At 46.6% G+C, this 21,603-nt stretch overlaps 1 protein-coding gene across 9 annotated transcripts in view; it reads right to left on the bottom strand.

Moving 5' to 3' along the window:
- SLC41A3 (solute carrier family 41 member 3) overlaps positions 1–21,352 on the bottom strand; it is a 48,832-nt gene extending 27,480 nt beyond the window's left edge. The window contains exons 1-2 of one of the 9 annotated variants that reach the window (XM_083426990.1): positions 20,841–21,352; positions 9,365–9,679 (exon numbers count right to left, since the gene is read on the bottom strand). In XM_083426990.1, the coding sequence (XP_083283116.1) occupies positions 9,365–9,655 (291 nt within the window). In that variant the 5' untranslated portion in view covers positions 9,656–9,679; positions 20,841–21,352. Of the gene's footprint in view, positions 1–417; positions 2,073–2,244; positions 2,840–9,364; positions 9,680–17,243; positions 17,473–20,840 lie in introns of those variants that run through there. The other 8 variants (XM_083426991.1, XM_083426994.1, XM_083426997.1 and 5 more) reach the window with 8 other exon arrangements.
- Between the last annotated feature and the right edge of the window lie 251 nt (positions 21,353–21,603).

Genomic DNA, 21,603 nt, shown 5'->3' with positions numbered 1-21,603 from the left:
TGGAAAGGAGAAGTGAAAATGATCCCCTCCCCTGTGCTGTACCACTCAGGTTCAGAGCAAAATGAGCAGCATCCTGTTCACCTAGCACTGAACTTCAGAGCTCAGTAGTCTGAAGCTTGCCTAGAGAGGGATTTCCCAAACATTTATATGCTCCCCAGGACTCCCTGTTGGCCCCTCTCTCGTTAGTATTATACAGTAGCTGTGCTCCCGGACAGTTAGATCAAGTCATGTGCCTTGAAAATGAAGGAGAGCTTTCCTCTGAAATACCTCTTTGTGACCCTAGCATGCCCATGGAAGGCACTTTCCCCACAGACAAGGAAGCACACAACACTGCTCATAGCTCCTAGGTACCCACAATTTAAAAAGTGATGCTCAAAGTCACCCAGGCAACATTTACCAATGGTGTTACTAACGTACTTGAAAGCCCATACATACTTGAACAGTATCGATCAACAATCCAGCAAATAACAGGCCGAAACCTGAAAGGATGAATGGCACAAAAATCTGTGATGCTATGGTGAACGATGTTTCTGGAAGGAATCCACTGACTGATCTGATGTACCTGCAGGTGAAACCTCTGAGTTTTTTCCCATGGAAGCACAGCTCCAATTTCAGCTGCGTGACCACCATGACTTAGCGCCATTAACGCATACTCAAGAAGCAGGTGGGCTGGAGGAAATCCAGGATATGGAGGTGGTCCTCACTTTCAGTTGTACATTCCAGAGCCTAAGGCACTTTTTAAGTCAGGGTTCTGCCACCACGTGTCTTCTGTTTGCAGTCTTCTCTCTTCCACCAAAGAGCCACAGGGCTACTTTCTAAATTCCATTTGTCTTAGATGCAGCTTTCATTAATGCTTCAAGGCAGCTCCTTCTTTACATTATACTCCAGAATGGAAACAGAATCCAGAGGAAGGAATTTGATTGTTAAGATGTTTACGGATAAATACATACAAAACCACTTCTTTGGTGACTTCAGCAACCTGGATGGAAACCAGAAAGACCGGCTTAAGCTATGGCACTGAGTTCCACCAGCATGAAGCGTAACAGACTGTGCACAGATCCCTCTTGAATATTTCAGTCACTGGTGTCCTTTCTCCTCAGGTTACAAATACGATGGTTGAAAATGTAATCCTGTGCTGTTGAAACGGTCACAACTGCTTCCAGCTCATCATGTGTTGACACTGAACTATACTTGCTTGCCGTCTTGAGTCAAGGAGGCGGAGGGTAATGAACTCTTCAGTTTTCTCTTGTTTTCCCTCTTGTTTCCTCAAGGTGAAGAAAGGTCATCAGGGATAGGAGGCTGGTCCCACTGAAGAGGTCAAGAGGAATAGCTTAGGAGATGTACCGAGTGGAAAGGCACTCTTGTCCCTCTGCTCCCTTTTCTTCTCTCTGTTTCCCCAAGCTTTGCTAAGGGTGTAAAAGTTCAGGAAATGTGTGGTTGCTTGTCTCTAAAAGACTGACTTTCAGAAGAAGAAAAAAAATTCCACAGCAAAAACCAATGAGCTTCAAAGGCTAACACCCTTATCTGCTGTCATCACTTCAGCCTTCAGCTACTATGCAAAGGCCTGTGATAAGAGTCTGTGCACAAGTTTTATTTAAGGTAGTTCTTTAGTCTTGTTAGTCAGTGGAAAAGTTTCCAGGGGGGTTGGTTCTATGTGGTTTGTTTGTTTGTTTTTACTTCCTGTCCTAAAAGTCTGCAAGGCACTGTTATGCATAGCTTAAAAAAGACGAAAGAAGAAGGAAAAAAATGACACAGTCCGTGGTGGCTTGAGAGAAAGGGCATTTGGCACACACTAGTGTAAAAATGATCCGTGGGGCTCTATCAGCCCAACCCCTTCGTGGAATCCGGGTGGGAAAGTTCTGGCCCAGGTGGTTCAAATTTTGTCAACTTTGTGGGAATTTAGATGTGGGAAGTTTCTGTCTGAGATATGTTGTCATCCCCTTTGATCAATTCTTTAAGAAGAAAATCTCAGTACACATTCTTGATTATGAGTGAGATCAGGAGGGGACTGTCATTAACTGGATGGCAAATAGTTTGTGGTGTAGTTTTTGTCATTCAGCGCCACCTTGAGTCTAGTTTTGGATCAAAAGGGATATAATAAAAAATGAATAGAAATCTGAATGTTTAAATAATTTTCTAAAAAGCGATAGCACCCCCAAATTAGAGATGCGGAGGGTTATGTTTTCTTTTAATGGAAGTTTTGCAGGCATTTGGAGGACTAGACGTTTCAGGTAACAAACTTACCTGATTTTTGTTCTGTTCTGTTATTTATTTTTTGTTCTGTTCTGTGCCACTTTTTGGTACCACAGATCCTCGCAAAGCAGCCTTTCCTTCAAATGGTGCTACACAACTCTAACGCCCACTTTATCTCTGCAAGCATCCCTGCAGATTTCACTCTGATTACTAAAAGTGGGTTGATCATGAGGACCGAATAAGGAAGCCTTTCTGACAAAAGCTGGGTGGTTTTTTGTTTTTTTAAAAAAGTTTTCAGTGATAATATCTGCCTTGCCACTAATCTTTTTACATGCTTTCCTCGCCACGGAGAATAGGCATCTACTCAGTTAGACACATGCCTGGCTTAAACCTAGCGCATCTGCATCTAGTATCAGCTGAATGGTCCTTAGACATTACCTTGCTGCACAGGAAGAGGAAATAAAACCTCTTCAGGCTTCCTGTTCCTATGGAATAGCATCACTTTCAGAAAAACAATATTCACGTCCCTTGTTGCCTTCCAGAAATGGCAGCATGGAGGGGTGCTTCAGATTCCCCTTCGCACCTACTACCCACACCCAGATCCCCTTAATCACGGTGTTTCCCTTCAGAGTCTGAAAACAACTGGCAGTTTGAGCCGAGTATTCTCTCTGGAAGGGAGGGGGTGGAAAGCAAGCTCCCCAGAGCTGCTTCTCCTCCAGCTGACTGCTGGGGGGGTCGGAGGTTCACACTGGTCTCCCCCTTGACATAATGTTTTCTTTCTGGGAGGCAGGGGGTACACACTGTCCTTAGGTCTCTCTGGCCAACGGACAGGGTCAGAACGAGATTCCCTGATTAAATATGGCTGCCAACCAGCAAACACAGCAAATACAGTACGCAATACAGGCATACCTTGGTTTACAAACAGCTTAGTTCTCAAAAGTTTTGGCTCCCGAATGCCGCAAACCCAGAAGTAACTATCTTTGGTTTGCGAAGTATTTTTGGAAGCCACGCTTTGGTTTCCAAATGTTTTGGAAGTCAAACGGACTTCCAGAATGGATTCCGTTCCACTTCTGAGGTATGACTGTACTTAGAAAACAATGAAAAAAATTCTTTCTAGTTGAAACAGAATAAAACAATTAGATTAAAACACAAACACACACACACATACACACAGAGAGTTAGAGAGAGAGATTCTTTCTCTCAAACCCCAACTCTACAATTCTATGAAATGGTGTGAGAGGCTTATTTAAAACAACTTTTTTAAAAAGGTGGGGGGAAATAGCTTTTTGGCACCATAAAATGGACACCAGGCAAGCCTTTTGTGAGGGGAAGGGGCAATTCTACAGCCAGGGTGCCACCAAAGCCAGCCCTTCTCCTTAGTAGCCACTTGCCTTGCTGTATGTACAAAATACACACACATGAAAACATATTAAAGGCAGGCCATGTCACAGAAACATCTCCAAAATGGCAGGGTGGTGACTCCAGCTCCCAAACCTCACTGCTACTCATTTACTTTATCAACCAATTTCCCCCAGCCTTCATGCTAAATCTTACAACCCATGCTGAGAGTTAAAAGAGCAGGGACTCCTTGTAGCCCATTTCCCACAGAGGTGATTTAGAAATTTATTTGTCATTGTCCGTATATACACAGTATACACAACAACGAAAATCAAACACCCACCCAAAGACCGGGTTCACATACACATTTGCACGTACCTCCAACACTCTCATTCCATTCAGACATAATCTATAAAACATACATAATCCAAAATATAAAATGACCTATTAAAGGCATAACATAACCTAAACCCTATCTCATTCCTTCCTACTCCCTGCTTGCTATTTCTTACAACTGGCCCTGAGATCATTATTTAGTGCAATCAGAGCTCTTGGATAGAAACTATTCAGAAGGCGTGTGGTTCGTGTTTTCATTGTCCTATATCTTCTGCCCGAAGGCAACAGTTCAAAGAAGTTGTGAGCAGGATGGGTGGGATCTCTCAGGATATTGTGTGACTTCTTCAAAGTGCGAGACGTGAAGATCTCATCCAGGGTTGGTAGCTGGAGCCCAATAACATTCTGGGCAATTTTAGTTATTCTCAGTAAAGCTTTTTTATCCATTTCAGAGCTACTTCCATACAACGATAATATACTATAAGTTAAGACACTCTCAATGGTACTGTGATAATAGGACAGGAGTAGCTGCTGAGATAGATTCAGTCCCCTGAGCATTCTCAGGAAATACAACCTCCCCTGCACCTTCCTCACAACCATGTTAATATTTGCAGTCCATGAGAGGTCCTCAGAGATATAAATGCCCAGGTATTTAAAACTACCAACCCTCTCCACCTCCTCGCCATTTATGTGCAATGGTAAAAATACACTTTTCTTTCTCCTAAAATCAACTATGAGTTCTTTGGTTTTTTTGGTGTTAAGCATAAGATTGTTTTCTTTACACCATTGAATTAACCCCTGTACTTCTTTCCTATAAGCAGTCTCATCGTTCTCACTAATGAGCCCCACCACTGTTGTATCATCCGCAAATTTGATGATTGTGTTGGACTTATACAGTGGGGTGCAATCAGATGTGTACAGGGAATAGAGAAAGGGACTTAGCACACATCCCTGAGGAGCTCCTGTGCCTAATACTAGAGTAGAAGAATAGTGAGGTCCCATTCTCACTGTCTGCGGCCTGTCAGTCAGGAAATCCCTTACCCACAGACAGATCTTCTGATGTATACCCAAATTGATCATTTTAAGAAATAACCTGTCTGGCAAAATTGTATTGAAGGCAGAACTGTAGTCCACAAACAACAGCCTTGCGTAGGTTCCCTGTCGTTCTAAATGACTCAGTACGGTGTGGACAACGATGGAAATAGCATCATCAGTAGATCTATTTCTTCTGTATGCAAACTGGAACGGGTCTAGAGTGGATGGAAGACCAGCCTTAATATGATCTAGCACCAATCTCTCGAAACATTTCATAACGACAGATGTTAGGGCTATTGGTCTATAGTCATTGAGAGATACCACCACTGACTGCTTGGGGACTGGCACTATAATCGATGTCTTCAGGCAGGTAGGGACAGAACCCTGCGACAGGGATAGATTAAAAATGTCCGTAAATACTCCAGCTAATTCTGCAGCGCAGTCCCTAAGTACCCGTCCCGTGATTCCATCCGGTCCAGCTGCCTTCCTAATGTTAATGCTCCGAAAGGCACGTTGTACATCAGAGGTCTGTAGTAAAAATGGTTGTCTATCAGTAGTAGCTTCTGATGATGTGCTGGTAGCCAATGCTGTAGTGACAGTAGTTCCAGTTCCCACCTCCAAGCGACTAAAAAATTGATTCAGTTGATCAGCTAAGTGCGCACTGCTGCTAGCCAGTTCGTTTTTAATATTTTGCCCTGTAATTTGTCGCAGGCCTTGCCATACTCGACGAGGGTCGGAGCTCTCAAAATGTTTTTCGATCCTCCGGCAGTACATAGCTTTGGCGTTCTTAATGCCCTTTTTCAATTTGGCTCTGGCTTCTCTATACTGTTGCGCATCACCAGAGTGAAAAGCAGCATTTCTTGCCTTTAACAGCAGATACACATCCCTGTTTAGCCAGGGCTTGTTGTTAGGGAACACCCGTATTTGTTTGGTGGTAGTGACGACATCAATGCAGCTTTTAACGTAGAACAGTACTGTTGAAGCGTATGTGTCCACATTATTCCCCGCAAAAAGCGACCACTCGGTGCTCCGAAAACAATCTTGAAGTTGTTCAGATGCACCTACTGGCCACACTCGTATCTCTCTAATCGATGGTCTAATTCTGCGTACGAGAGGTCTGTATGATGGTATCATAAGTAGGGATATGTGGTCTGACTGCCCCAAATTGGGCAAGGGCTTGGTCTTGTATCCATGCATGATGTTACTATATACTCGGTCCAGGTTATTTCCCCCCCTGGTGGGACAATCAACATACTGGTGGAACTTTGGAAGCACAGTCCTTAAATCGGCTCGGTTAAAATCACCAGCAACCACAAATGCTCCATCCGGGTGGGCCCGCTGCTGTTTGCTAATAGCAGTTAGCAGGTGGCCCATAGCTGTAATAGTGTTTGCATCGGGAGGTATATACACCGCTGTTATTATAACAACATTAAACTCACGTGGCAAATAGAAAGGGCGGCACTTCACCACTAGGTACTCCAAGTCAGGAGAGCAATGCGTGTCCATTTGTTTAATGTCCGAACTCCAGTTGTTATTTATATAAACGCAAATTCCTCCTCCTCTGCTCTTCCCGGATTCGGCGGTTCTATCCGCTCTAATTACTGAGCGTCCTTCTAGCTGCAGAAGTCCCTGTGGAAAGGAGGGATCCAGCCATGTCTCTAGAAGGACCATGACACAGCAGTCATGGGGCTCCAAAATGGCGTTCACCTGCTCTCTCTGCTGCTTTCCCTCTCACACACAGCAATTCCATGGCACAGGGAGCAGTTCCAGTTCCTACTGGGATGTGGTAGCCAGCATGGCCTTCAGTAAGGTTCAACAGTCTTGGGTGAATGAGTTTATTGCTCTCCATCTCCGTCCATTATTAAGCAAGCACCATAAAAAAGCCTACAGGCAACAAATCAATATTCAGAAAGCGCCAGTTAGCTCAGGAGACCTGAGAGTGTACAATTTCTTTCTTCCCTTATTACACAGTTAAGGTGTCTCCAGCCAAGAGCAATGCATCTGCCAGCACAGAAATAAATAAGCTTACGTATCTGTGCACACTTGGGAACAGGAGTTTTCTTTTCATTATAAGACTCCCGTATGGTGCCCAGCGCCTCGAAGCACTAAAGAGATAAACAAGACACCTACACACAACACAAATAAATAAGAAATGCTATCAAAACCGAAATAACAATCCAGGCCAGTCCAAGCCAGTCAAGGATTAAGTGCTTTCAAACAAAGATAGCTAGTTAACTAGACAAATATAACTAGACAAAGATAGCTAGCTAACTAGACAAACAGATCTAGTTATTGGTCTCCGATACTCATTTTTTATATTAATAATTATCTATTGACCTCGTTAGTTGCTTGTTATGCAGAAAGGCACCCAAGTGACTTCAACAACATATTTAAGAGCATAAATGTCGGTAAAAATCCAACATGTGGCATTTCTACTGCACTTCTGCTGCACATTGTGGAACAGTCTGCCTCGGGAGGTTGTGGACTCTCTTTCCTTGGAGGTTTTTAAGCAGAGGTTGGATGGCCATCTGCCATGTATGCTTCAGTTGAGATTCCTGTATTCCAGGGGGCTGGGCTACAGGATCCAACTCTACAATTCTATGATTCTAGACTTCCAAAGCACTTCACAGTTATTGTCAATTAGGAAGTAAAAGAGAGATAGGCAAAGTTGACTGAACTTCCCCACAGCTAAATCAAGAGGACCTCGATAGACGCCATGGCTATACAACAGAACAGACATAGAGAACCTTTTCCAGGCATTACCTCAATGGAAAGCTTTGCGTCCTGGGTTTAGAGCCATGCCACAATGGGAATAAAAACTAGACCCTTCTCTTCAGGGTCATGGCTTGGGGCCCAGATTGTGAGGCCTGGTGCGCTGGATTAGGGCCAGAGGATCCCCATTCCCAGTGTCACGATTCTCTTTATTGGATGAGGATAACATGTCCTTCCTTTGAACGGTGAATCTTGATTTTTTATTTGTTTGCACTGTTGCTATTAAAATCCAATAAAAATGAATAAAAATAATTAATACAGTCAAACCCTTTTTGAACGTTTTGGCTCCTGGACACTGAAAACCTGGAAGTAAATGCTCGGGTTTTTGAATGTTTTTCAAAAGCTGAACAGTGCAGGAAGCTCCTGCAACCAATCAGAATCCACACCACGGTTGTAAAACATTTCAGAAGCCAAAAGGGCTTCCGGAACGGATTACGTTCGACAGCTGGGGTTTGACTGTAGCGATTTAACCGTCTTAAAAGGGTACATATTAAAAACAATAATATGGTGTTTGTTTATACAGAGATTCTTAATAGCGTGCGCAGTATGTCCTTTATTACCTAGTACAATAAAATGAGTTCTGGAACACAGTGTCAATTTGAAATAGGTGGGACCTCTAACCTTATGGGACCTAACTGTTTTGCTAAATATCCAGGAGAAATATTAACTTCAGCTCTGTTAAAGTGGTCAGGACATGCAGGAAAGGTTCTCCGCCCCGCCCCCTGTTGTCTCAGTGTAATCCTCCTATCTGATAGATAAGGGGCAGCATGACCTGCTGCCTTGCTAGTTAAATAAATCAGGTAGTGAGAGAAAAGGATTACAGACCTTAAAAAAGCACCCATTAGGAAGTACTTATTCAAATTCTAGTTTTAACTTATAGAAAATACAGAAAACGTTAATATAAAAATAAAGCAGAGGGTCTATAGTAAAAAAAAAAAAAATCAACACTTGATTTAGTACTTTTAAACCCTTGTTTGTTTAAGACTGTAATCCAGTGTAGACACACCTAATTGATAGCAGTAGGACAAACCTCTGAGTTTAGGACTGTAATTTTTTCCTTGATTTTATTGTTTCATCCTTTTGCAAAACGCTTTGTTGTTGTTTACAATCAAGCAGTGTATAAATATTTAAATAATGAAATAAATAAATAAGAGTTTGTGTTTAAGACTATTTATTTCAGACATTATCTGCAGCTATTGCACTTCAGACAGTACACAAAGCAAGATTAAAGCAATAAATACGTAACATTAGCAGCTAGCAGAGATAGGAACAGAGAACAGCAGAATCTGTAGATGCCATATACAGAAGCCATCTCTAAACAGCCCTAGGCCAGGAAGGGACACAGTGACACAGTGTTCCAATTCTTGAATCAACTAAGGAACTTAGGCACCCTAGAAAAATACCAGCACACCCCTACTCCACGCATATTTACTAAGTTCAACAGACTTGCGGGACTTACATAATCTCCCATATAAAGTGTTTGCAGAAATTCAGCCTTAGTCTTGAAGGAAATACAGGCAAAGGGATTCTGCAATTATGGACAACAAGGTGGGTGTGAATTAGCTACCCAAAACAATATGAGATCTTGGGTTTTAACTGCCCTGGGCTGTTGACAGCTAGCAGAAAAACATCACAGATCCTCTAGTCACAGAACACAAAGAAGCAAATGCACAGAACTTTCTGTTCTTCCTACCTGAACGTAATCCAAGACCATCCCCGCAAGGACCATGCCCATGCCCGCCATCATGTAGGGCAGGAGCACCTGCAGGCCAATCACGATGGCAGACTCCTCCTGAAGCTTTGCCATTGCCACTTTTGCTTCAGCAGGCTGCTTCTGAGGCAGCAGCAAAGAGCCATCCTCTGTCCCCTGGCTGCCAAGTTTGCTCTCTTTGTGTTTAACCTTGCCCTTTGCTTTGTGCCTGGACCGCTCTCCATTGCGAGTTCTGCCTTCCTTTCTCCGCTGCCGAGTTTCTTCACCTTTCATGTTGGCTCTTCCAGTTCAGGAGTCCTTTCGGGCAAGGGTGAGATGGAGACCAGACCAGAGAGAAAAAGAAACAAGAGAGAAAGAGACAAAGGCAATAAGAGGGAGCCATTCCACGATGCCTTTGAGAAGAAAAGTCAGTTGGCACTCTTTCATTTCTCCATGTATCCAAAGGAAGGCAACACATTTCACCAAATCCACCCAACTTTGTGCACAGGTGGCCTTTAGAGAATGGACTCAGGGTACATAAGGTAGCTCTCTCAGTCTGTTCATTGGCTGGATGGGACACTGCCTGAATGGGAGACCTGGAAGCTGCACAGAACTCCCCCCCCCCCCCAAGGAAGCATATAAGTGTACTAATTAAATAAAATGCATAGCCTGCAGATATCCAGGAACCCTGGTTTGTAAGCTGATCTCTAAACCAGTTCCATAACTGGCTAACACCAGAGAAACGAGCACATCTGTGAGAATCAATCCACGTGCTGCCCCTTGGGTGCGAAACACCTACTTATCAACCAGATGCAATTCACTTACAGAACTAACCTAATCCGCAATCCATGGTGCTAGTGTGGGTTAGGATTTGGCAGAGATGTCCCTCCAATGGGTTCTGCTGCTCTGGAGGCACCTGCTGAAAGCACAGCGCCTGCTACTAGCAGTAGTGGTCTCACCAGCTGCAGCTAGTGTAAGGCCCCCAAATGATGCATTTCAGGAGTGGAGGGCAGGGATAGGCCCACTGGATCCAAAGCTGGTCCGGTTCCTAGAAAAGGGCCCAATCCATGGAGCTGGCACAGCAAAGTAGATGCAAAAACATGTTGCTCCGTATGCCTTCTCTCCATTAGGATAGCTCCCCTATTTATCTAAGGGCATTCGTTTATGGTTTAAGGAGACAGCTTTGATAACATTTTCCCCAGTAGCTGGCTACTCTGGTCCAGTCACAGTTCCTGCTGTTTTTCCTCTCTTCCATATAGCCACCTGTGATGGGATGAAGAGCTGCTTGTGTGTAAATTGCAATCCCTCAGAGTTTGAACAGCTTCTCAAACCTCTGCCTGTGACGGAGCCCCTCCAGCATGGCTGCGTCAGTCGCTAGCAGAATCCGAAAGTGGCTGCTTTCGGAAACGTTTCCAACATAAAAGCTCCTTAACGGAAACACGTCTTCTGGACTCTCTGCGTGACAGTTTCCGCCGAGGAACGGGTGTTCCTATAGGGGGCCCTGAGACTTCCCCACTGTTTTCACTGGAAGCATCTCTGAGCCATTCCTCCGACTCCCCTTCCCTTGACGTTCCTGTTCGCCCCCTACTGGTTCCCTCTTCAGGTGTCAAGTCTCTCTCTACCTCAGAGAGCCTTGGCACCTCCTGTCCTGCCGATGGCAGTTCCCTGACATCCACCTCCCCTCCAGGGCCCCCTTCACCCCCTCCCGTCTCCTCCCCTACGGGTTGTGAGGAGGTAAAACCCCGGAAAGAACCTTCCTCATCGTCTGAAGTTTCGAACACCTTTCTCCACTCGTTGTGGTTCCTAGTCTCTCGGTACTCCTCGTCATCTGAGTCCGTTCCTTCTTCCAACTCCGACTCCGCGAATCCTTCCAGTTCCTCTTCCTCGTCTGTGGTGCCGAAATACTCCCTTCTAAACCTTGCTACCGGCTGTGGTTTCCGCGGGAATCTTTGGTGGAACGTTTCTGTTAAAACCTCGTCATTGACCTCCTCTGCAGTCACCCAGGTGTTTTCTGACTCCGGTTCCCCTTCCCACGCCACTAAATACTCCACCTGATTGCCCTTCCACCTGGAATCGAGGATTTCCGCTACATGGTTACTGCTTTCCCTCTCTTCCAAGACCGGTCCCCTGGTGTGCTCCTCTTCACCTCCCCCCTTGTACGGTGACAGTAATGACCTGTGGAACACTGGATGCAATTTCATGTGGTTGGGTAACCGGAGTTTGAAAGCCACTGGGTTGACCTGCTGAATGACCTCAAAGGGTCCCAATCTCTTGGGTCTTAATTTCTTACAACCCCCTTTGAACGGCAACCCTTGGGTGGACAACCACACCTGATCCCCCACCCTTATGGTTTCACCTTCCCTCCTGTTCTTGTCTGCCTGCTTCTTATATTGAGCCTTGGCCCTTTCTAAGTTGAGCTGAAGCTGACGATGGATCGCTTCCATCTCTTCTACAAACTGTTCGGCCGCTGGGACGCTCCATCTCTCGCCCCCCTCCCCCGGGAATGCCCTGGGGTGACACCCGTAATTGGCCAAAAAGGGGCTCATCCCTGTGGACACATGCTCCGCATTGTTGTAGGCAAATTCTGCCAGCGCCAGCTTTTCGACCCAATCATTCCCTCTGTCATTGACATAGCACCTCAGATATTGTTGGAGGATGCCATTTGCTCTTTCCGCCTGCCCATTGGTTTCAGGATGCCGGGCCGTCGAAAAATTGACTTCCACGTGCAGCAAGCTCATGAGCTTCCTCCAGAACCTGGAAGTAAATTGTTTCCCGCGGTCCGAGACAACCCTCAAGGGGGCGCCATGCAGCCGGAAGACGTGTTCTACAAACAACTTCGCTGTTTCTTCCGCTGTGACTGCATGTGAACATGCTACAAAGTGGCACATCTTAGTTAACAGGTCCACTACTACCATGATGGCCGTCTTCCCTTTGGATTTGGGCAGATCCGTCATAAAATCTATTGATACCGCCTCCCAAGGCCGTTCTGGCGTGGGTAGTGGTTCCAATAACCCTGCCGGCGCCCTTCTTTCCCCCTTGGCCCTCTGGCATTGGTCACACCCTCTTACATACTCCTTTACATCTTCCCTCACCTTGGGCCACCAAAACTCCCTGGTGACCATCCACATGGTCTTGTGTTGTCCAAAATGTCCCGCCGTGGGACTATCATGCAACTGCTTGAGTACCCTCCCTCTCAATTCACCTTCTGGTATATACAGTGCCCCTTTGTAATACAATGCCCCATTTCTTTCTTCAAAACCCTCCGGGCTCTCACCCTCTCCCCTGAGGCCTCTGAGCTTATTTTGGGCATATTCGTCAGTTTCCGTTTCTTCTACCAGCTCTCGTCTCCCCACCAGCGCCGCCCCACACACCCAGCGGTCCTCAGGAATGACATGTCTTTCTTCGCTTGCCCCCTCCCCTTCCAAGTACTCTGGTTTGCGTGAGAGAGCGTCCGCCCTGACGTTCTCTGCGCCTGGTACATAACAAATCTCAAAGTGGAATTTGGAAAATTCCTGTGCCCATCTCACTTGCCGTTGGTTGAGTACTCGAGCTGTTCTCCAATACTCCAAATTCTTGTGGTCGGTGCACACTTGCACCTTGTGTTGTGCCCCAATCAATAAATGTCTCCACCTCCGGAACGCTTCGTGAATGGCAAGTAGTTCCCTGTCATACACCGTGTAGTTCCGCTCGGACTTATTCAGCTTCCTCGAGAAAAAGGCACACGGTCTCCACCCTGACGTATTTCTTCCCGGCTGAAGAAGCACAGCCCCCACCGCTCTGTCTGACGCGTCTGTCTCCACCCTCATGGGCTTCTGTAGGTCCACATGCAGAAGTTGTTCTTCCGAAGCGAAAGCCCTTTTCAGTTCTTCAAAAGCTCTCTCCGCCTCCGCCGTCCAAACAAATTTCTTCTTGCTACTGAGGCAGTCGGTGATGGGCGCCGTCAAGTGTGCAAAATTCTTGATGAACTTCCGATAAAAGTTCCCAAACCCCAGGAATCTTTGCACATCCTTCTTGGTTTTCGGTGTCTTCCATTCCAGCACCGCCTGGACCTTGCCTGGATCCATGGCCAATCCTTGGTCTGACAGGCGGTACCCCAGGAATTCCACCTCCTTGGCATGAAACTGGCACTTCTCCAGTTTCACCCACAGCTGATTGGCTTGCAGCCGGCCCAACACTTCTCTCACGTCCCTCACATGCTGCTCTTCATTTTCCGAATACACCAACACGTCATCCAAAAAGGCCACACAATTCTTGTAGAGCAACGGCCCCAGGACGTGGTTGATGAAAGCTTGAAAACATGCGGAGCCGGCTTGGAGACCGAAGGGCATTACGAGGTATTCAAATGCTCCCAAAGGGGTGAACATGGTGGTCTTCCATTCATCCCCCTTCCTTATTCGTATCAGATTATACGCCCCCCGCAGGTCCAGTTTTGTAAAAATCTTCCCCTTCCTCACCCTGGTCAGAATGTCATCAATTCGGGGCATAGGAAAGGCCAGGGGTTCCGACACGGCGTTCAGGGCCCTGAAATCCACTACAAGTCTCGGCTTATCTGTGTTTTTTTTGTCCACAAAAAACACTGGGCTGCCCCCCACCGCTCGGGACTCTCTGATGAAACCCCTCTTCAGGTTTTTGTCAATGAACTCCCTCAGCTCCTGCATCTCCCTGTCTGACATGGCGTACAGCTTGCCCACTGGGAGTTGAGCCCCCGGGAGTAGGTTGATTTGACAGTCAAAGGGTCTATGCGGCGGCAGTTTGTCCGCTTCTCTTTCGCTGAATATGGATGCTCAGATCTGCATATTGCGGAGGCACCTCCCCTTGCTTCATTACCTCCATCCCAGCTAAGGTGATCTTGGCTCCCCCTGGATCCTTCCCCTGCTTGCAGTGTTCCAGGCAATGCGCCGACCCAAAGGAGACCACCCTCTGGTGCCATCCCACTAGAGGATCGTGAAGTGCCAGCCAGCTCATCCCCAAAATAATGGGAGCTCCTCCCAATGTGGCCACATTAAACGCTATCCTCTCGGTGTGTCTTGCCACCCTCATTATCATGGGAACAGTCTGTTGGTTCACTTCTCCTCCCAACAGCTCTCTGCCGTCAATCGTGGTTACCTGCAGGGGTTTACTTAAGGGGAGGGTTTGTATCTGGTGCTCAGCTGCGAACTCCTTACTCATGAAATTACAGGAGCTGCCTGAATCCAGCAGGGCTTTGATCTGTAGGGGGTGTCCATTTGGCAGCTCTAGCAACACCTCTATCACTAGAGCAGGCCTGGGAGGTTCTGGTGCGGGCACTCTCACTGCTTTTGAGCCTGGCTGCTGTGCCCCGACGGCAGCCAGGCGTTGGCTTTTACTTGCTCTGTGCTTTCCTCCTCCTCTCCCCCAACAGCTCCTGCCATGCCTTGCCATTCCTTTCTCCGTGGACAGACTCTGGCAAAGTGTCCTGGCTGTTGGCAGAGATAGCATTTTTTCCCGCCCTTTCCCTCTTTCTTCCGCCCTTCACCGATGTTTGAAACTGTGCGCGCACGCGCTGTTCCCACTTCCATCGGCTCTGCCGGCGGGAAAGGCTGCTCTGGAATGTCTGGAATGCGGAGCTCCCTCCAACGTTCTCCTTTCCCCTCCCGCTTCTCCAAAGCCCTCGCTTCCTGGCGCGCTCCAATGGCTAGCGCGGCTTTAGTCAGCTGGTCCATAGACTCTGCTCTGGGGTTCCGGGAAAGTTCATCTTTCAAGGACGAAGACAGACCCTCTTCGAAAAGCATTTGAATGGGCTCAGAAGCCAAGTCCCACCCCAATCGATGAATCAACATAGTGAACTCAGTCCAGTACTCACAGACAGTCCGGTTTCCCTGTTTGCAAGCCATTAACTGCCTTCGCACCCCTCCCTGCTCAATGTCACTGGAAAACATCAGGTCCATGGCACGAAAAAACTTCATCGCGTCCTTTAGGATCTCATTATTTGCTGCCATCAAGGGTCTAACCCAGTCCTTCGCCCCTGATTCGAGGTGGCTAATTACAAAAGCCACTCGCGATTCCTCATCAGGGAAGTCATCGAATTGCAGATTGAGAGCATATTGCATCTCTGTCCTAAAGGCATGGTAGTTCCTGGGGTCCCCCCCAAATTTCTGCACCAATCCTGGCATCTTTCTGTTGAGTGGGGTGGCTTTCTCCCTCCCCCTCTCTGCATCCTGAGCCCTCCTTTCTTCCAGCCTCGCCGTCTGCAAGGCAAGCTGGATTTCCAACGTCCTATACCTTTCCTCCAGGCTTGGACCTCCTCCAGCTGCCCCTCCGGTTCCTGCTGGTTCGCTCATGATGCCTCTCCCTGGCACAAGCTAGCTGTCGATGACTTTCGGATTGCTGTGATGGGATGAAGAGCTGCTTGTGTGTAAATTGCAATCCCTCAGAGTTTGAACAGCTTCTCAAACCTCTGCCTGTGACGGAGCCCCTCCAGCATGGCTGCGTCAGTCGCTAGCAGAATCCGAAAGTGGCTGCTTTCGGAAACGTTTCCAACATAAAAGCTCCTTAACGGAAACACGTCTTCTGGACTCTCTGCGTGACAGTTTCCGCCGAGGAACGGGTGTTCCTATAGGGGGCCCTGAGACTTCCCCACTGTTTTCACTGGAAGCATCTCTGAGCCATTCCTCCGACTCCCCTTCCCTTGACGTTCCTGTTCGCCCCCTACTGGTTCCCTCTTCAGGTGTCAAGTCTCTCTCTACCTCAGAGAGCCTTGGCACCTCCTGTCCTGCCGATGGCAGTTCCCTGACACCACCTTATCTTCACTTCCTCCTGCCCAGAGCATTAGAGAAAACCCAGTTGTTGGCTATGGCAGCTCCTGGTCTCCACACTCTCCTGGTATTAATGCCAGAAGTGAGAAATCAAAGGAGGGGCATCACAGGAGAGGTGCAACCCTTACCTAGTGGCATGTCATACTCAGTCCAATTAAAGGGCCACCGGCAGTTTTTTGTTGGCTTGCTTGCTGACATGCCCATGAAAACTTGAGGGGATGGTACACACACGGCATTTTTGCAATATTATTTCTGCACTTAAGTTCTCAGTGGGACTCTTGAGAACTGGGGGGATCCATTAAGCACAATTGTTTGGAAAGGCTGATGGTTTCTCCTTCAGTTGGTTTATACCCAATGTTTTAATTTTGCTGGGCTGATTTGGAATCTGTATTATTGTTTAAGTTTCTGGTGTTAACATTTTGATCTTAACGGGAACTGCTGCTGTGACCCGTTAGCCAAATTGAGTTTATTTTTGAAAGCTAGGTGTGGAAAAAATTTTCAAAGCAAACAAATACCTGTGGAACGTAAGCGTTCTGAAGTACAGGATGTACCTTACCTTACAGAATCTCTGACAACCCTAATAAATAAAGCGCTCTGGTGTTATTTCTGCTGCTGGACACACCAACGGGGGTGCTTTTGTGACCAAAACCAAGTAACATTAATGCCATTCCTGTACCTTCAACTGACAGTGGTGGACCCCAGGTGAGCCAGAGGCCAATGCTGAACTCTGCCCTGGGCTCAAGACCGTCACAGATCCACATCTATCATAGATCCACATCTATCATGTTAATACAGCAGGACTTTCCTCTTCTAGAGCAAGTCGCTAGCGACCAGCCTCAGTTTCCCCAGAGACAAAAAGCTTGGATCACAGAAAACACTAGATTATAATGCCTTGGGGGGCGAGGGAACACCACTCCAAATCCTACGATTTGGTAAACATTTGTTTCCCCGAGACAAACGGATGCCAACTCACTCACTACGATTTTATTTTTTATTTAAGGGTGTGTGTGTTGAAAAGATGCGAGAATGCAAAGGTCTATAACGCAACGCTCCCTCCGCCGCCCCTCCATATAAGGCGCGGAGAGTCACGCCCCTCGCCAGCAACTTACCGGCGGCCGCCTTTGTCCTTCCCCGCCGGAGTCTATCGCCCCCTGGGACCCGACAGGGGCATCGCGCGCATCGGGAGCGCATGCGAAGCAGGGCGCGCCGCTCCACCCTCACCTGGCGTGGGCCCAGGGCTTCCTAGCGCGCGGCCCCGGGCATCGCTCGCTCCGCTGGGAGGCAGCAGTTGGCAGCGAAGCTTTGGCCAGGCGGCTCCGCGGCGGAAAAGGAAGCGGCCCGCCGAAGGGGGAAGCGGAAAGCCCGCGCAGCGAAGGCGAGGGGCGGGCCTGCTCGGAGGGGCGCGCGGCCACGGGCGAAGAGTGCCGCCCCTTCAGCACATACCGCCTCTGGACTCTCGCCCTGGGCTGCAGTCGCCAGCCGTGGTTGCCAACGCACCTCTGCTTGCAGCGCAGCGGGTTTTATATGCTGGTGTGTTTTAAAAGAGAGAGGGGGTGTCGGTTTCCAGCGTTGTCTGGGAAGGCTTATTTCGGGGGGGGGCAGTTAATTGCTTGGAGCACTCTGCACATGCTCAAGGGGACGTTACTGCAGGGCAGGGAGGCTCTGAGAACGCCACTGTCCAGCTGGAGAATGGCAAGTAAAAATGGTGGGTGCTGCCAGTCAGTGGACATGTAAAAAACGGTAAAGGACCCCATGACGGTTAAGTCCAATCAAAGGCGACTATGGGGTGCTGCGCTCATCTCTACTTTGCCAGCATTTGTCCACAGACAGCTTTCTGGGTCATGTGGCCAGCATGACTAAACTGCTTCTGGTGCAACAGAACACCATGACGGAAGCCAGAGCGCAGGCAAATGCCATTTACCTTCCCACCGCAGCAGTACCTATTTATTTACTTGCACTGGTGTGCTTTCGAACTGCTAGGTTAGCAGGAACTGGGACAGAGCAATGGGAGCTCGCCCCGTCACGGGGATTCAAACCACTGACCTGATCGGCAAGCCCAAGGGGCTCAGTGGTTTCGACCACAGCGCCACATATTGTGACATGTAGTGGGGGGATTATGTGTTTCAGCATTGATGCTGAGAAAATAGGTTATTTGTGCCTGCAATGGCCTTCTTAATGTGAGCAAAGACGCTTGCAACCACCTCAGAGCTATTGAAAGGAGCGTCTTTTGCTAGCTTCATCTGGTGCCACCGCTACAGCTGTATCTGCACAGCCTGGCCACTCTAGTCCATGCATTGCTAGCCTTAAGACTGGATCACTGGAATGCGCTCTGTGCAGGGCTGTCCTGGGCCTTGTCTATTTGCACTAGCTAGTGCAGAATGTAGCCACTAAACTGCCAATAGGGGCAGATTAGCAACAGCGAGTGACATCTTTGCTATCCTACCAGACTATGCTGTGAAACGCTTGTCCAGCAGAGATTCAGGCATCCTCGCTGCTAACTTCCAGGTCTCTCTTGGATATATTTTAATGCCATCAGGCCTTTTCAAGAAGAGATAGTCATTTTTAATAATTATTTTGCATTGTTTTGTGGTTTATTGTGCTTTATTGCGCCTTTTTCCCCCTGTACACCACCTTAATCATTTATCTGAGGTGGTGTTCTACAAATGCATATTTATAAAGAAAATTAAATTAGATTTGCATAGAAATTTCCCCAAATGATTTGCCTTTGTTCGCAGAACACCAGCTCAGATGTTTACAGGTACTTCTGGGCAAATCCAGGGTATTTGTGTGTTTCAGCTAAATTGAATAGCACACAGTTGGGAGCTACATTTACAATACATTGAAATTTTGAAATACTGGTTGGTAGCCCACACAGAATGATCTGCCAGGTACAAGATTTATTGCTCACATAGCAAATGTATGTTCTGCAAAGGAAAATTAAAAAAAAAATTTTTTTTTAATCCCAACAGCAGCATTGGCTTGTGGTTTGTTTTTGCTGAAATGATATACAGATTTTTGAAACAATAACCTTTCCTGTTTTTCTTTTCTTTTCTTTTGTCCATTTATTTCCTAATGCCTTTGGCTTAAAAGTTGTAGGGGAGTAGGATTTGCAAATAAATTCTGTACTGTGAACCTCATGGGCTTAATAAACAGGAGAGTAATGGATGTAAAAGTCTGAAACAGTGAAAAATGGTCTCTTCTGCATCATTAACATTGTGTTCCATATGTGCTAGCACAAGGTTTAAACTCAAGGCTTCTTTTTTAAAAAGAAAGAAAGAAAAGGAAATGTACCAAGAAGAAAGTCTGAAAGGATAGGTGGATTTTTTTTTAAAAAAAAAGAAAAAGTATTTGACCACACACACTTAATTCCCACTTCATTAATAACGTGTGCTGTCCTGTAACTTTTGTTTTTAATGAGCCATTATAAATACTGGGTATTGCCTGGTGGCCCATTTATTTTCTACAGCAGTTTGTGTGTGTGCTGCTTTCTCTGTGGATCTTTTAATTAATTGTAGGTCTTCCCTTCTAAGGCAGAGAATCAGCAAACATTGTCACCCCAGCATCGTAAATTCAACTTTTTTGCTGCTGTTTTATTTCATAGGATTTAAAAAACACACAGAAACGCTTGTTAAAGATGACACAGCAAAAAAGCAGGCCAATTCCTAAGTTCAAAGGGGCATTTGGGAAATAGCCCTAAGTGACCCATTCTGTATTGGAGCCCAGCAGTCATGAGTGGCTACAAGCCACCATTTTTATTTCCCACAGTGCCCTGGGAAATTCAAAATGGCGGCTCATAGCCTAGCTGTCTGCCACCCGGCATAAACTGCTCAAGAGCAGCATCAATGTTGTGTGGCCCTTGTGGGATTCTGAGGCTCTGGCAGCTGCCCAAGGATACTGAATGCTGACTATGAGCCTGTGACCCATCTGACTAAATGCAGTCCACCACTCGTATAGCAGATTATAAAAGGAACTTTAAGAAACTTTTGCTGCCTGCCTGGGATAGCAAGAATCAGGAAGGGGTTGCCGTAGGTGGCCAAGGAACTGACAGGAAAATATAACTCTATGGTGTATTGGAAGGAGATGCAATTCTGTGTCTTAACTCCTCAGTAAGGCAGACCAACTGCACCAGAAATTATAATTGTACTTTATCAGCTTTGTGCTTTTTTTCCCTTCCGGTGAGAGTATCGTATTTAATAGTAATGTTGGTTGTTACTGTAATCCTAGTAAGGCATATATTGGAAGCATGTTAAAAAGATGAGACAATATTTCATAAATTAAAATTGTGCTACCTAGAAAGTATTCTCAAAGAAACATTTTGATCTATTTGGCCCTAGAATATGGTCTAAATAGGATCTATGTAATAGCTGTTTCAAAACCCCAAATTCTAAACCCTGTTGCATTTGTACACAAGGAAAACCTTTTGCAGTAGTCTGAGTGAATGGGAAGTTGTATTTAGAACCAGTAAACGCATGCATCGTTTGCACAAGAAAGGGGAATGATTGATCTATCCGACACTAACTCATTTGTATCTCCTTTGATTAAAAGGAAGTGCATATACTTGTCCACTTTTATTATTGCCTGTTTGGCATTAAAATTAGTAATCACAACAGCTAAGAAAGGAACATTCTGTCAGCCATTCTCATGTTAAATTGATTGGAACCATGCTCTTTATGTTCTTTAAAGTTTTCAGGATTTAGAACCCTTACCTCCAGGTCACAGCTGGAACAACTGCCTGTTCCACAGAAGCTCAGTTCAGGAAATAAGGTGGTTAGACAAGAAGCTTCTTAATTCCAGAAACGGTGCTTCACATGGTCCTGTAAGGCTAAGGCTTCAACTCCACAGCTACAAAAGAGTTGCAAGATTTTGCAAGTGGCAGTAACTGAACCCTGCAGCTGCTGTGTCCCAGAGCTGTGCATCGTTTCAGGGTGTCGCTTTGAAACCAGCCAGGCTTAAATTTCAGCTCGCTTTGCAAAATTGTGTGTCTTTGCATCTTCACAAGTGGTGCTCCCTGCTGCGTGATCTGCGGCAAGGAAAGCTTTAGTTTTCCATCAGAGGAATCGCTGGACCACAGTGGTGGTGTGTTGCTCCACCTTGCTTACGTGAGTTATTATGAGAGCAAGCTTAGATGGAAGAGAGGAACGTGTTGGCTTTGTTAAAAATAGTGGCCTCGCCAAGATGCTTTTAGACTTGTTATGACTTACGCTATCAGTTTTCAACTGAGCTTCAAAAAGCAAATGAGAAGTGCCTTGAGAAATGTGCGGGGGGGGGGCAAACTTGAAACCTATAGCTGACTGTGCAAGTACATCACTAATTTGATGCATCCTCAGTTTATCAATGATGCGTTATTAGTCATAAAATCATAAAGGTTGGAGATGGCCTTGCAGGTGAGTAGCACCCCGGCCTGCTCTTAGCCAGTCCCCACGTGGCTGCCTTCTGATCCATGCAGGGGGTGGCACTGCTTGTCAACCT

The sequence above is a fragment of the Podarcis tiliguerta genome (genome assembly GCF_965153285.1).
Source record: "Podarcis tiliguerta genome assembly, chromosome: 2".
NCBI classification, from domain to species: domain Eukaryota; kingdom Metazoa; phylum Chordata; class Lepidosauria; order Squamata; family Lacertidae; genus Podarcis; species Podarcis tiliguerta.
This window is presented reverse-complemented; position numbering and strand designations above follow the sequence as displayed.